The sequence below is a fragment of the Panthera uncia genome (assembly GCF_023721935.1).
Source record: "Panthera uncia isolate 11264 chromosome C1 unlocalized genomic scaffold, Puncia_PCG_1.0 HiC_scaffold_3, whole genome shotgun sequence".
In the NCBI taxonomy this organism is placed as follows: Eukaryota; Metazoa; Chordata; class Mammalia; order Carnivora; family Felidae; genus Panthera; species Panthera uncia.
In genome coordinates, this window is record NW_026057584.1 from 34,075,408 (window position 1) to 34,091,315 (window position 15,908).

General features: G+C 35.5%; 1 protein-coding gene across 7 annotated transcripts in view; it reads left to right on the forward strand.

The window, feature by feature from the left end:
• C2CD6 (C2 calcium dependent domain containing 6) overlaps positions 1-15,908 on the forward strand; it is a 150,473-nt gene that overhangs the window by 126,841 nt on the left and 7,724 nt on the right. For all 7 annotated transcript variants that reach the window (XM_049615184.1, XM_049615183.1, XM_049615185.1 and 4 more), the window contains one exon: positions 15,648-15,722. In XM_049615184.1, the coding sequence (XP_049471141.1) occupies positions 15,648-15,722 (75 nt within the window). The remainder of the gene's footprint in view (positions 1-15,647; positions 15,723-15,908) is intronic.

A 15,908-nucleotide genomic window follows, 5' to 3' on the forward strand; every position in this document is an offset into this window, starting at 1 on the left:
GAAAGAAAGAAAGAAAGAAAGAAAGAAAGAAAGAAAGAAAGAAAGAAGAAAGGAAGGAAGAGGAAGGGGGAAGGAAGGAAAGGAGGAAAGGAAGGGAGGAAAAAAGAGAAAAGGGAAGGGGGAAGGAAGGAAGGAAGAAAAAAGAAAAGAAAGAAAAGGGAAGGGGAAGAAAAAAGGGATAAAGAAGGAAAGAGGAAAGGAAAGGGAAAAGAAAAAGAAGAGGGAGGGAAGGAAGGAAGAAAAAACTACAAACAGTGTTGCTCATGAATTTAGATGCATAAATCCTCAACAGAATATTAGCACACTTATACAGCAAGTATAAAAAAATTATATGCCATGCAACGCTGGTTCCACGTTTGAAAATGAGTCCATGTAATTCATCATATCCAGATGTGCAAGACATGTTCAACATTTGAAAATCAGTCATGTAATTCACCATATCAACAGACTAAAGGAGAAAAACATGATATCAGTTGACACAAAGATTTTTTCACAAAATTCAACATACAATCATGACATAACTCTCAACAAACTATTATAAGGTAACTTTCTCAACTTGATAAAGTGCATCTGCAAAAATCTACAGTTTACATTAACTCAATGGTGAATGCCTGAATGCTCTTCTTCAAAGATAAGGAATAAGGCAATGATATATGCTCTTTTTTAATATGGTACTAGAAATTTTATCCATTGTAACAAAAAAGAAAAGGAAATAAAAGTCACATAAATTAGAAAAAAAGAAATAAAACTATATTTTCAGATGGAATGGTTGTGTATAAAATAGATTCTAAAAACAATAACAACAATAACACAATATGAGAAATAATAAGTGAGATCTGTAAGGTTGGAGGATACAAATTCAAAATGAAAAAATCAGTAGCATTTCTATATACTAACAATGAAAATGTGGAAACAAAAATTTAAAAAACAACATTTACAATAACTCCAAAGAAAATTACATACTTACAAATCGAACAAAGCATGTAAACAATCTGTATGATAAAAATTACAAAATGTTGACAGAAAGAATCGAAGGCCTAAATAAATGGTGGAACATACCATGTTCAGAGATTGGAAGACTCAATATGGTAAAGATTCAATAAAGTAAATACTATGTATTTACCCAAATAATCCAAAAATAGTAATTCAAATATCTTATAGGTGTCAAGTAGTATCCTATTGTAGTTTTGATTTGTATTTCCCTGATGATGAGTGATGTTGAGCATCTTTTCATGTGTCTGTTGGCCGTCTGTATGTCATCTTTGGAAAAATGTTTATTCATGCCTTCTACCCATTGTTTTTAATGTTTATATATTTTTGAGGGACAGAGAGAGATGGAGCACAGGTAGGGGAGGAGCAAAGAGGGAGGGAGACACAGAATCAGAAACAGGCTCCAGGCTCTGAGCTTTGAATATACTTTGAATATACTTTTGAATATACTGTGCCATTCCCTTCAAGCCTGTAAGGTACTGTGGAGAGATCTGCAGCTAGCCTTATGGGTCTTCCCTTGTAGGTTAGGGATTTCTTTTTTCTTGCTGCTTTTAGGATTTTTTTCTCTATCATTATATTTTGCAAATTTAACTACAACCTGTCTTGGTATTGGCCTGTTTTTGTCGATTTTGATGGAGTTCTCTCTGCCTCCTGGATTTGGATGTCTGTTTGCTACTCCAGATTAGGGAAGTTTTGAGTTATTTCCTCAAATAAGGCTTTTGCTTCCTTTTCTCTCTTTTATTCTTTTGGTACTCCTATGATACAAATGTTTTAATGTTTGATAGAGTCATTGAGTGCTCTAAGTCTATTCTCATGTTCTATAATTCTTCCTTCTCTCTTTTGTTCAGCTTGTTTCACATTATTTTGTCTTCTATATCACCAATTCATTTTTCTGCTGATTCCAGCCTGCTTTTCATTGCCTGAAACCTTTTTCCAATCTCAGTTATTGCATTCTTTATTTCTGATTCTTTCAAAACTTTTATCTCTGTGATAAGGGTCTCCCTGATGTCTTTCATCCTTTTGTCAAGCCCAGTGAGTAACCTTATGATTGGTGCTTTAAATTCTCCATCAATCATGTTAGTTGTTATATCTTTTTCGCTTGGATCTCTGGCTGTGACCTTATCTTGTTCTTTCATTTGGGATGAATTCCTCTGTCTTGGTTTTGTCTAAGGCTCTGCCTTTTTCTCTGTGTTAGAAATGCCAGTTATATTTTCTGCACCAGAGAGTAATAGCTGTATGAGAAGTGGCCATGTGGTTTCCAGGGCCTGGTGCATCAGGGAGTGTCTCTAATGTGTACTGTGTGCGCTCTGCTGTTGCGTTGTGGCTGCTGTATCTTTTAGGCTGGTCATCTGTGGAGGTTCTCCTTGCTTGCAGTGGACAGTGTTTGGTCCTTGCCCAGAATGTGGTGAGTTTAAACTAGGTGCTCTCTGTTCTACTTGTTAAATGAGACCTGATAGTTCTTTCACTAGAACTGAAGCCCTACAGAACTCTTTGTTTGGGAATGTGGTGTGGGTAGGGGTTTTGCTGGTTTCCGGGGTGGGGCTCACTGCACTGGGACTGAGGCAAGCTTGACTGAGAAGGGAAGTTCTGCCAGAGAGCAGAGGTGTAGAACTTGGTGTAAGCAAGTTAGGCAGCCTGTGTCAATGCTGGATTGCTTCTCCCAGGTGACTGTGATTATGCTGAGAGGTGGGGAGGGAAATGGCTCCAGCCAGCTTCTTTGTCCATGGAGAGAGATCCTCCCGCATGCTACCTCTCAGGGACTGACTCCAAGAAGAGCAAATAATCTCCCCCCTTGTGTGCCCGAGGTGTTCTTCAAATCTTTGCTTCCATGCTGTCTGCCCCCAGGTTATTTGGGCCCTTCTCTCCAGGAGATGGGCAGTGCCCTCAGTGCTCTATCCCAGCCAAGCTGACTGACCTTTAAAACTCTAAGCTTTAAGCCACGTTGGTGGCAGACTCACAAAAATCAGCCCCTCTCTTTTTCCCAGCCAGTGGCTTTGAGGAAATGTTCTCCTTGTGTGATCCCCTATGTGTCATACTCTCTCTCAGCCTTCTCTGCAACTATGGCTCCCTCCCCTCTGCAGTACCCATGATCCATTTCTCCTCTAAACCATGTCTCCACACTTCCTGCCTTCTTCAATGTGGCCTCTTATCTCCCTTTAGTTGTATAGTTTGTTCTGTCAGTCTTCAGGGTGATTTTCTGAGGTATTTAGGATGATTTTTAAAAAATTTTATTTTTTAAGTAATTTCGACACCAAACATGGGTCTCCAATTCACAGCCCCAGGATCAAGAGTCACATGAAGACACCCCTAATTAGGATGTTTTGATAGTTATCTAGTTGTGTTCACATGACGAGATGAGCCTAGGGTCTTCCTACTCTGCTACCATCTTCTACACCTCTCCTGATTTAATACAATTTCTATCTGAACTCCAGCTCTTTGTAAACATAGACAAGGTCATTCTAAAATATATGTAGAAAGGCACAGGGCTAGCATAGCTAAAGTTATCTTTAAAAAGAAGGTTAAAGTAAGGGGTATCTTTTTAACTGATGCTAAGTCCTACTATAGAGCTACAATAACCACAAATTAAGACAGTGTGCTATTAGAGCTGAGAGAGACACAAATATCAATGAAACAGAATAAATATGGCAGAAATAGACCCACAAAAACATGTCTGATTTTTGACAGTTATGCAAAAGCAATTCAATGGAGGAAAGATAGCCTTTCAACAAGTGGTGTTGGAGCAACTGGACATCTGTTGAGAAACAAAACCAAACTCTGACCTAAGTCTCATGCCTAAAATAAGAAACAATAATAAAATCAAATACTGGTGAAATGTTGAGAAATTGCTCATGGGAATTAAGCATTTTACAGCCACACCTGAAAATAGTTTGGCAGTTTGTCAAAAAACTATGCAACTGCCATGAAACCCAAGAATTGCACTCTTGAGCATTTATCCCAGAGAAATTCTTATATTCACAGAAAAATATAAACACAAATATTCATAGCAGCTTTATTCATAATAGCCAAAAAGTGAAACAACCCAGATTGTCCTTCAATTAGTGAATGGCTAAATAAACTGTGGTACATCCATACCATGGAATAACAGTAATTAAAAGGAACAAAGTATTGATATATACAACTTGGATGAATCTCCAGAGAATTATTCTGACTGAAAACAGCCAATTCTAAAATGTTATACACTGTATGACTCCATTTATATAATATTTTTGAAATTACAAAACCATACAAATGAACAGATTAGTGGTTCCTAGGCATTAAATAGGGAGTGGGGGCAGGAAAGAAATGGATGTGACTGACTATAAAAGGACTTTAGGGATTCTTGTGGAAATGTTCTACATCTTGACTGTATAATGTCAATATCCTGGTTATGATATTCTACTACAGTTTTGTAAGATGTTACTATTGAGAGAAACTAAATAAAGGGTTTGAGTTCTATTATTTCTTACAACTCATGGGAATCTACAGTATTTCAAAATAAAGAGTTGAATTTTTATAAAGTAAAGAAAAGGAAAACTTACCTTAAATATTGTCCTTAAGGATGGTAGTCAAACCTGTATATACAACAGATAAACTGAACAAGATAAATTCAGTTGGTAAGCCATAAAACAGGTTATGTATGAATAACAGATTTAGAAGTTTGAAAGAATCTATCGCCTAGGGCAATAAGCTTGTAAATTGAAGACATCAGAATTCTAGAACAAATTCATAAAAGTCTAAGGTAATTGCTTCACAAAGTCACAAAATCTTCAGAATTCTGTGGGGAAATAAACTTTGAAGTTGTTTGAAGTTAAAAGAAGACTTTTTTATGAACCAAGGTAGACAGTGTGTTAAAGAAATGCAGTATTTTGAGACAAACTTCTGGAGTGCTAATCTGAATTGGAAAGGACTAACAAACATCTCTTTCAACTCATAGCTCATTCAGGTGACAGTCTTTCAATAATTCCTTCACATTTTTAGATCCCCTTCATAAATTAAGACTTTCAAGATATAGCTTAGTTTGTTTCTTTTTTTTTTAAATTTTTTTTCAACATTTTTTATTTATTTTTGGGACAGAGAGAGACCGAGCATGAACGGGGGAGGGGCAGAGAGAGAGGGAGACACAGAATCGGAAACAGGCTCCAGGCTCCGAGCCATCAGCCCAGAGCCTGACGCGGGGCTCGAACTCACGGACCGCGAGATCGTGACCTGGCTGAAGTCGGACGCTTAACCGACTGCGCCACCCAGGCGCCCCTAGCTTAGTTTGTTTCTATTTAAACCTTGACAATGACAGGATGCTAAATCATTTCCCCAAAGGTCAAGATGCAAGAAAGGTGGGGAGGAATGGGGAATTTGATTTTACCTACCAATTAAAGGCAGTGTTTGGTGATGGTAAGAGAACTAGTATGATATAGTAAAAAGACCTTGGATTTTACAGGCAAAAATATCTAGGTTCAAATGCAGATTCTTCTACTTTCATGGTCATATAACTCTGGGCAATTTACATCTGAGTTTCAGTTTTGTCATCTGCAAAATGATTATACTATCATCTATTTCAAAGAATTTTAAAGGGCTTGGGACATAATGAATTTAGTCACTTACTAAATGGTAAGTATTATCTTTATTCACCTGTACAAGTATACCATAGGATAAATATGAAAAGTAGACTTGTTGGATCAAAATATACGAGTGTTTTTAATTTTGACATAAATCCTGCAAGATTATCCTTTAAACCATATTTACTAATTTGTATTTGCACCCAAAATGTAAGAAAATATTCACTATTCCACACCCTGTTCATTTTAGTTTTTGTTAGTTGTTCACACAAAAATGATATTCCATTGTTATTTTAATTGACATTTTTCTGATTATTAATGAGTGAACAATTTTCACCTGTTTATTATCCATTTGTATTTCTGTTGACTCAGCCTGTATATGCAAATTGGGTGTGTGTTTATATGTGAGAACGTTTTATGTATTTCAAATAACAATGCTTTGTTATCAATACTGTTTGTTATCTATGTTTTTAGACTTCTTTGGAGTCCTTACAGCAATTTTAAATTTTTATATTGTTGAATCTGGCACCTTTTCCTTTGTGGCAGTTAGTTTATAATTTTTCTTAGAAGGTATTTCCCCTTCCCAAGATTATGTCAGTATTTTCTTAGATGTCTTTCTAGTACAGGTTTTTTATGTTTACATGGGTTTAATTCACTTATACTTTTTTTTCTGGTATGAGGTAAAAATCTGATATTTTTGTTGAAATAGATAGGCAGTTATTTCAACACAGCAAGCACCCTCAGAGATATTGCAGGTTTGGTTCCAGACCACCACATAAAGTGAATATCACAGTAAAGCAAGTCAAATGCATTTTTTGGTTTCCCAGTGCATATAAAAGTTATGCCTACATTGTACTGTAGTCTATTAAGTGTGCAATAGCATTATGTCTAAAAAATGCACATACCGTAATTTAAAAGTACTTTCTTGCTAAAAAATGCTAACCATCATCTGAGCTTTCAGTGTTGTAATAAATGATCACAAATCAGCACAACAAGTAGAATAATAATGAAAAAGTTTGAACCATTGTGTGAATTACCAAAATGTAACACAGAGACACAAAATGAGCAAATGCTCTTGGAAAAATGGCACTGATACACTTGCTTGACACCAGGTTTCCACAAATCTTCAATTTATTTTAAAAAAGCAATATTTGGGAAGTACAATAAAACAACACATGATAAAATGAGGCATGAGTGTACATATTAGTTGTCCATATAGTTAACATATTTTTGTCTGTCAGTATCCCTTCCTGAGGATATCATCCCTGCCTCAACTCTGATCCTTGGTGTAGTTGACAAACTTGATACTGTCTCTGTGGCTACCAGGATAACCATATAATTTGATATAAGAATATTAAGAGAAATCTTTATTCTTTTATAGCAAGAGCTAGCTGTGATCTAAGAAAGAATGCATTAAAAAACAAAAAAACAAAAAAAAACACAGAGCAAGAAAGATATGAAGAGATAGTGACTTGCTCACTTGAGTCCCTGGAACCAGATCCTCCCTAGTTATATCAGCCAATTTCTTACTTTCTTTTTTCTTTTCTTCTCTCTTTTCTTTCTTTCTTTCTTTCTTTCTTTCTTTCTTTCTTTCTTTCTTTTAGGTATTGCTAAATAAATATATTTTATATTTTGGGTTGTAATCTAATACGATGTTATTGTGTGTGTGGGGGTGGGTGGGTGGCCATTAGGAACTCTTTCAGTATGTCCTGTGTCCCTTTGACATGCCCCCATCCTTTTGTTTTTTGAGCACTTTCCTACTTTTTGTACTATAAGATGTTCCAGGTGTATCTTGTATATCTCTTGCCCCAGTCCTAGAATCAACCATTTCTACAAGGATCCCTGGTTATTTTTACTGGAGAATGATACTTGAAACCAGGCTCTGGGAACTGGGTGTGTTTGTTGCTGTTGTGTCTAGGCTTTCTCAGAGGACAGTTAATATATGTATGTATGCAAACCCAAATATTTAGATATATTTATACTTGTTTCTGTATGTATCCAACTCTCTATATATTTTTCTAAGTTTCTACTGATGTCTCTGAACTTACTCCAGTATCACTGAGTTATTCTAACCCACTTTTCTTGCTTGTATCTAAAGTAACTTCTCTCTCCCACAGTGAGAAACCTGCTGTCATCATCCACAATTCATTTATTTATTTATTCAGCCCCAATATGAATGCAAAGCAGTGTCAGAATTACTAAATTATACCATACTCATGAAGAACAAATTTACCTTCTAGTGCACAGTGTTTATGTACAGTTTACTTTGTCTTTAGCCTTAGAGTTTCCACTCAAAACATTATTTTCCAAAGTTACTATGGCCAGTTCCTTTTTTCTCCTACCCCTTTCAGTGTAATTACATTTATAATACAATTAGATTCATTTATCAATGTCTGCATTATTTCTTGACTACTAACATTCTTTTTTTTTATTGTTTTGGTTGTAGTTTATGTGCATCAATGTTCATTCTTTGTGAAGTACAGATCAATGGATTTTGGCAAATGCATAATCATATATTTTAATTATTAAAAAAAATTTTAAATTATTGTCTATTGAATTTGTCCTATCCCACTTGAGTCAGTTTTGCAAAGACATCCTTATATGCGACTGGCACTTTTCCAGACTGCTTATTATGATCAACTAGCCATATTGTTCTGTACCTTAAATTTTCATGTGTTATCACATTGCTTGTACAACCTGTATATCAAATTCATTACTTTAAATGGCTAAAATATTTTTATCTTAATAATAGCCAATAGTTTTTATTTAAAGTATAATTAACACACAGTGTTATATTAGTTTCAGGTGGACAACATATTGATTCAACAATTCAATACATTATTCAATGCTCATTATGATGTGTGGTCATCATCTATCACCACATAATGCTGCTGTAGTACCTTTAACTATATTTCCATGCTGCAGCCCCATACAAAATGACTTATGTATTTTACAACTGGAAAATTGTTCCTCTTAATTCCCTTTATCTATTTTGCCCATCCCCCCTACCTGCCTCCCTCCTGACAACCACCCGTTTTTTCTCTGTATTTAAGAGTCTAGTTTTCTTTTTTTGTTTTGTTTTTCAGATTCCACATGTAAGTGAAATCATATAGTATTTGTCTTTTTCTGTCTGACTTATTTCACTTAGCATGATACCCTCTAGGTCTATCCATATTGTCAAATGGCAAGATCTCATTCTTTTTTATAATAATAGCCAATACTTTTATCACAAGTTACTGTATTAGTATCCTAATACATTAACTCATTTAATCCTCATAACAATACTGTGAAGTAGATATTTTTACTTTATTATATATGTGGGAAAGGTAAGTCATGGAGCAGCTAACTGATTAGTCTGAGAACATCTAGAAATCAAGTGGTAAGCCTGGGTTTTGAGCTGAGGCAGACTGAGTTTGAAATCTGTGCTGTAAACTAGTAGATTCTATTGTCTCTCATTGTGAGCCTGTACAAAAATTATTTAATCAATTTCCTATGAAAAATGTCCTATGTAACTTTCTCTCTCTCTCTCAAAAACAAAACAAAACAAAACAAAAACGTGAGTACAAGCCCTGCTTCAGGTCAGACTGAGCCCTGCTTCAGGTGAGCACAAGCCTCACTTTGAGTGAGCTCAAGCCCAGCTTCGGGTAAAACATGACCCTTGGGTGAGTGCTGCTTCTCTCTCTCTCTCTCCTTCTTGCTCTGCCCCTCACTCACTTGCTCACTTGCACTGTCAAAAAAAATTAAAAAGAATGCTCTTTGTAGTTTTTTTATAAGGTTTAAGCTTTTATGTTCTCCTACCCCTCAGCTTTTTTTTTAATGTTTATTTATTTTCGAAAGAGAAAGAAAGCATGAGTGGGGGAGGGGCAGAGAGAGGGAGGTGGACACAGAATCCGAAGCAGGCTCCAGGCTCTGAACTGTCAGCACAGAGCCTGACCTAGGGCTTGAACCCACCAGCCATGAGATCATGACCTGAGCTGAAGTCAGATGGTTAACCAACTCAGCCACCCAGGCACCCCTCAGCTTTTTTTTTTAAATTCAAACTACACCCAGACAGTCCCCCCAAAATCAGTCTGCATAGAACAGTATAAATGAAAAGTAAAAGTCATTCTTCTCCACCTATAACCACACTATCAGTCACACTTCCTCCAGACAACTACTTTTAACATTTTGCTTTGTAATTCTTCCAGTGAGTTTTATTATAACTTATGTAGTTCAAATTCTATATTATTTATCAGCTAATCAACTTCAGGTAGAATGTGTTGATATCACACCCTGAAAGATGATTTAGAGCATTTATAATGTTTCAAACCTTCCTTCTACAATGTTTCTTCTCAGTTTTATTAGACATTATTTTTTAAATTTTTCTAATGATTATAATGCTCTGATTAATATTTTTTGAAAAATTCTTGTTACTATAGGCATTATTTATCAATTTCCTATTATGAAAGATAAAAGTTTTTTTTAATGTTTATTTATTGATTTTGAGAGAGAGAGAGTGGGGGAGGGACAGAGAGAGACTGAGAGAATCCCAAGCAGTCTCCACACTGTCAACACAGAGCCTGGTGTGGGGCTTGAACCCACAAATTGTGAGATCATGACCTGAGCTGAAACCAAGTCAGATGCTCAACCAATTGAACCACCCAGGCGCCCCAATGTAAATATATTTGTTTTAAATTTCATTTTCTGGGGTGACTGGGTGGCTCAGTCAGTTAAGTGTCTGAATTCAGCTCAGGTCATGATCTCATGGTTCAAGAGTTCAAGCCCTGCATCAGGCTCTGTGCTGACAGCTCAGAGCCTGGAGACTGCTTCAGATTCTGTTTCCCCGTCCCTCCCCGCCCCCCCCCCCACTCATGCTTTCTCTCTCTCAAAAATAAATAAAAACATTAAAAAATGTTTTTAAATAGCTTAATTTTCCTGTCCCTTCCATTTTCTTTTTGCTGTTGTTATTCACATATTGTCATTTCTTTGTCAAGGTTTCTAGTACATTCTATTGTTTTGCTCTAGTTAAATCTCCTATGCTTTGTTTATAGAGCATATAGAGTCTATTTTAAATCTAAGAAAAATTAATTTATAATTGTTACAATATTTATGACATTACAATATTAAAATATATATATGTTATATATAATATATTATTATTATATAAATGTTAATCTCTGCTGAACCAAATAATGTATATGGTAGATCCATGAAAAGTAAATGTCACATTTCTGCTTCTAGTGAAGATGGAGTTTACAGGGACATGATTTATCTTTCTGCCTTAAACAATAAAAAAAACAGGAAAAAAATATGGAAAGGCAGTTTCAGACAATGGGAAGATGGCAGCATGGGACTGTGATTACTTAGAGAAAAGGACAAAGTGAGCCATACAGTCATACCAGTTTACTACATAGCAGCACAAGGAGACAGAACCAAAACAGAGCTTGGAAGTCTCACTGAGTTGAAGAGATGGATATTGGACTTTGGCAGGCAGAGGCAGAATTTGTGGAGTAGAGTACCAGAGAGGAAGGAAATGTAGAGCAAGAAATCTCCAGATAACTGAAGGAGGTCCCCTTCAGTCATTGAGTACTAGACTGAGTACTCATTCACTGACGAGTGAAATACTGGAGGCAAGAAAAAGAACCATTGAAAATGTTAGGTAGAACATTCTAGGAGCTCGTATAGCTAGAAATAAACCATTTTCCTATATGCCAAAGAGGAAAGACTCATAACACATGTGACAGAAAATAGAAGGCTATCATCTTAGTAGAGAGACTAAGTCATCCTTACCTTAAAGGCGTTTGGACAATGCCAACACCAATAAAGCTTAAAAGCAAACTTCAAAAGAGTCCAACTGTTTCTATGTATATTAATGTACATCAAAATAAAGTAAAATATTAGATTAACGAAGAAAGCAAAATCTAGCAACCAAAAATGTAAAATTTCTCAGTCTTAGCATCCAGTAAGAAAATAATAAATACATACAATGGTAAAATGTACGTGTAATTGGAGACTCATAGGAGAAACTTAAAAAAATGTATTTGAAGAAATAATAATGTCTAAAAGTTTTTCAAATTTGATGAAAGGTGTAAACCCACAGACCCAAGAAGCTCAGTGAACCTCAAAGAGAATAGATCTAAAAAAATTCTCAGACATATCATAATCACATTGCTGAAAATCAGTGGTAAAGAGAAAACCTTAAGGGGATGGGAGAGGAAAGCACATTTATTATAGGGGGAGAAATATACAAATAACAACAGACTTCATGTTGGAGACTATGCAAGGCAGAAGGCTATGGAATGTCATTTTTAAAGTAATGGAAGGAAAAACCTCACCAATCTAGAATTCTTTAAAGAGTGATGGCATTTTTCAAAATAGAAGTTAAGAAACCCTTTCAGGGGCGCCTGGGTGGCTCAGTCGGTTAAGCGATTGATTTCAGCTCAGGTCACGATCTCGCGGTCCGTGAGTTCGAGCCCCGCGTCGGGCTCTGGGCTAATGGCTCAGAGCCTGGAGCCTGCTTCCGATTCTGTGTCTCCCTCTCTCTCTGCCCCTCCCCCGTTCATGCTCTGTCTCTGTCTCAAAAATAAATAAACTTAAAAAAAAAAAATTAAAAAAAAAAAAGAAACCCTTTCAGCAAGCAAAGTCTGAGAGAATTTATTGCAAGAAGACCAACACCACAAGAAATGTTAAAGGAAAGTTACAGCAACAAAATGTTGGAATAAGAAGCTCCAAGTTCTTGTTCCCTTGAAGAACATTGAAAAAGCATTCAGAAGCTATCTGAACAAGCTTCATAGGAGCTCTGGAAAACAAAGTTTATGGAAACCAAACAAATATCCAATGAAGAAAAAGCCATCTTCAAAATATTGGGAAATTTCATGGCATTTTTACTCACTCTTGCTCTATCCCCTATGTTATGGCAGCACTCTTGGTCTTGAGCAGTGTCAGCCCAGTTCCCAGTTAACTTCATTGAACTAGATAGAGCATAGGAAGACCTTTTGTGCAAATCATTGTGTGTGCATGTTTTAACCTTGCTGGGTGGATACATGAAGGCCTGACTAGTTCAGGTCTATCTCATATAACTTGGAATGCAGGCTGGTCAGTTAGGTCCCTGTCAAATGAGTCTGCCTCTATTTTAAGATACTTTCTCAGAAGATTCTCCCAACAACTTCCAGTTATGTGTAGTTTGCCAGAAACTTGTCACATAGTTACCCTTGTCTTCAAAGGACACTGGAAAATGTAGCTTTTTTTTTTTTTTTTACGCAGGGGACATTTCTGCCTAAATGCTAAAAAAAAATTATGTTCGTGAGATCATATATATTGTGGTAAGGCAATTATTAGTCTTTGTCACAGAGAACAAGAAACAAGTTAGAAGAGTAATGTTTGGCAAAGAGATGATAGTGGCTTGTGCTACAGTGGTAGGGTTGATGGTGAGATGTGATTGGACACTTGATATATTTTGAAGGCAGCAACCACAGGACTTAATACTGGATTAGATATGGATGGAGAAGGAGATAAATTAAAGAGTTATACTTAAGTTACTAGCCTAATAATTCAGTAGATGGTAGCACCATTAACTGAAGTGAGAAAAGACAGAAAAAGGTCAAGGTTTTGTGGGGGTTTTGGAGGGGAGGGAGGGGAGCAGTCTTAGTAATCCAGAATTCTTTTTTGTATATGCTGTATTTGAGATGCTTATTATACAGCTAAGTGGATATCAATACCTTTTTGATTATCTCAAGATACCATTTAGAATTTTTTTCCAAGGATCACCCTCCCCTCACATTCCTCAGAAATATCTCTATTTACTCCAGGGTTTGTTCTGTTCATATTAATTCTTCACTTCCATGTATTGATTTTCCTCATATATCTGGTAAACTTTGTTGGCTCATTTTATATTTGCGAATGAAGTAATATGTTAATTGTATAGGTATGCTCTGTGTGACAGGCAGGCTTCCCTGGAGGGTATATGGGGATGGAAGAGGGTAGGCAGGATGGCTGGGGACCCAACAACATTTCCAGAGAACCCATGTGTTTAATCTCCTAGATGGAACTTCCTTTTCTTTCTTTTTATACCCTTTCTATTACCTGATGTGGAAATGTAAGTGACAGCAAGCTCTACTCTGCTTCCCCATCAAGGCTCAAAACTCATAGGATCTCCACCTACACAGATGGCTCACTTTCTTTAGAAAGATGTTTTTTTTTCTTTTCTTGATGTTTTGGGTGAGTGACTGGGAAAGACAATGCTTCCAGCAATATATGCTCTGTATTCACTGAGATAGAGAAGATCCAGCTGTTCTGAATACAGCTCTTTAATTAATAACTATGACAATTACACCATTATCTGATTCTCTTTGTATATGCTGACCTTGAATTTATTGCTTCTCAGGCCCACCTGAGTTCTGTTGTTTAAGGCTCTAACTTTCTTGATGGGGATTTTCATTCAATTAATTTCATTTTCTTTCATATTTTCTAAATTTTCTCAACTTTCTAAATCCTTGTGTCTCACCTTATTGATTTCCAGTATTTCCATGAGACTTTTCTTTTTGAAATATTATTTTCTGTTAATTTACTGGAACCTTGGGAGGTAGGAGAGAATAGAACCACATGTTCAGTCCATCATCTTAAAGCTCCTATATTGGTTTGTTTTATTGCCCTTTTCTAGCTTCCTGAGATGAATGCCTAAAGCATGTCTCCCCAGTATAAATGTATTGGAGTTTTTATATTCAGTAGTGTTCCATGTTCATCTAAATAATAATACAGAGTTAAACAGAATAAAAGTTAATAGTTTCCTATTTCCTCTCCTCCAGAGATGTTAGCATTTTATATCCTTTCATACATCCTTTCATGCTTACATTAGGGAGGACTTTTTGTGTCTTTTACAAAAAGGAGATTTTACATATATATATGTACATACACACCCATATACATACATACATACACACACATACATACATAATCACTATTCTTCCATTTCCTTGTCATATTTCATTTATTTTTAATTTTTCTACTAAATTTATTTAAAATAATGAGATTTTAAATGTTAGAATTTAAACTTTTTAAGGGAAATTCAAGCAAAGAAAAAAGCAAAAGAACAGGTGTGGAAAAGTCTGAGATATATTTCAAGAACTCAGAGTTAGACACATTTGTCTGAAAGGGAGAAACCATAATGGGGAATATTGAGAAACTTGTAGAAATAATTTAGTCAATGTGTTAAGGCAATTAAAAATAGCAAAAGTGGTAAGGTGCTGAAAATTTAGGAATAAAGTTGTGTTATTAACTGCTTAATATTAACATATAAACCAAAAGTGTTACAGATGGAAACATCATTCATTGAAATGTTATTTTAATTAACTTGGTATATATGAACATTCTGTCTAAAGGAGATAGTTTATCAGCAAGTGGCTTGTAGTACTATGTACTCTCAGAGTGATGGTGTCAAGTTTTCTCTAGATGAGTTGTCAGTATGGATGCACATTACTGCAGTCTTGATTGTGTGATGGAAAATTTAGGACACCTAAGATTTAGGCTACTAATCATCTGGGTAACTTGGGGCAACCAACTTCAACTTCAGATCTTGTATAAAACGAGGAGGACTGGAATATCTCTAAAGCACCTTTCATCTACAAAAATTCAGTGGTTCTGTGATTCTATACCTGCTCCTATACACCCTGATCTAGCACCAAGTGTTTCCTTAGTCAGCGTTAAGTAACCTATTTAGCAATTACAGGTTAAAGAATCATTGAAAGTGCTATATATCCCAATATCATATCAAATGCCATTTATTATCTAAAGCATTTTACAAGCTTTTAAAATGAGATTACATTTGTTCTGATAATTCTATTTCTTTTCTATTTTGGTTTCTGCTTGACGTTGCTCTGTATTGTTTTGATTTTATAAATTCACTAGGCTGAATATACTATCAAGGAAGCTAAGATTATATATGCAAATGTATTATATATGTATAGATTTCTTTGATAATTGGCAAAGTAAATTATAGTAGTTATGAGAAAAATACTTATTTAGGCTTTAAATTGTTATATCTTTAATAACTATTGAAAGAATAAAATTATCTTGGGAAATATCCTTGCATAACAAGCATTCTAAAATTAAAATTTCTCTTTTTATAAGGTGATTGTTTCACCAAAAGAATATATTTCACCATCTTTCAGACCAGAATATATAGAATTCAAACCAAAATATCAGGTGAGTCCCGAATTATCCTATCCCAATAACAATTATATTTAAATACTAGTTTTCTCTAATACTTTATATAATTCAATGGTTCCTAAACCAGACTACCCATTAGAAGCATCTGGCTATCTTTGAAAAAATACATGTTCTCAGGTCCTACCTCTGACCTGATGAAACTAAATCTTGGAATGGAGTCTG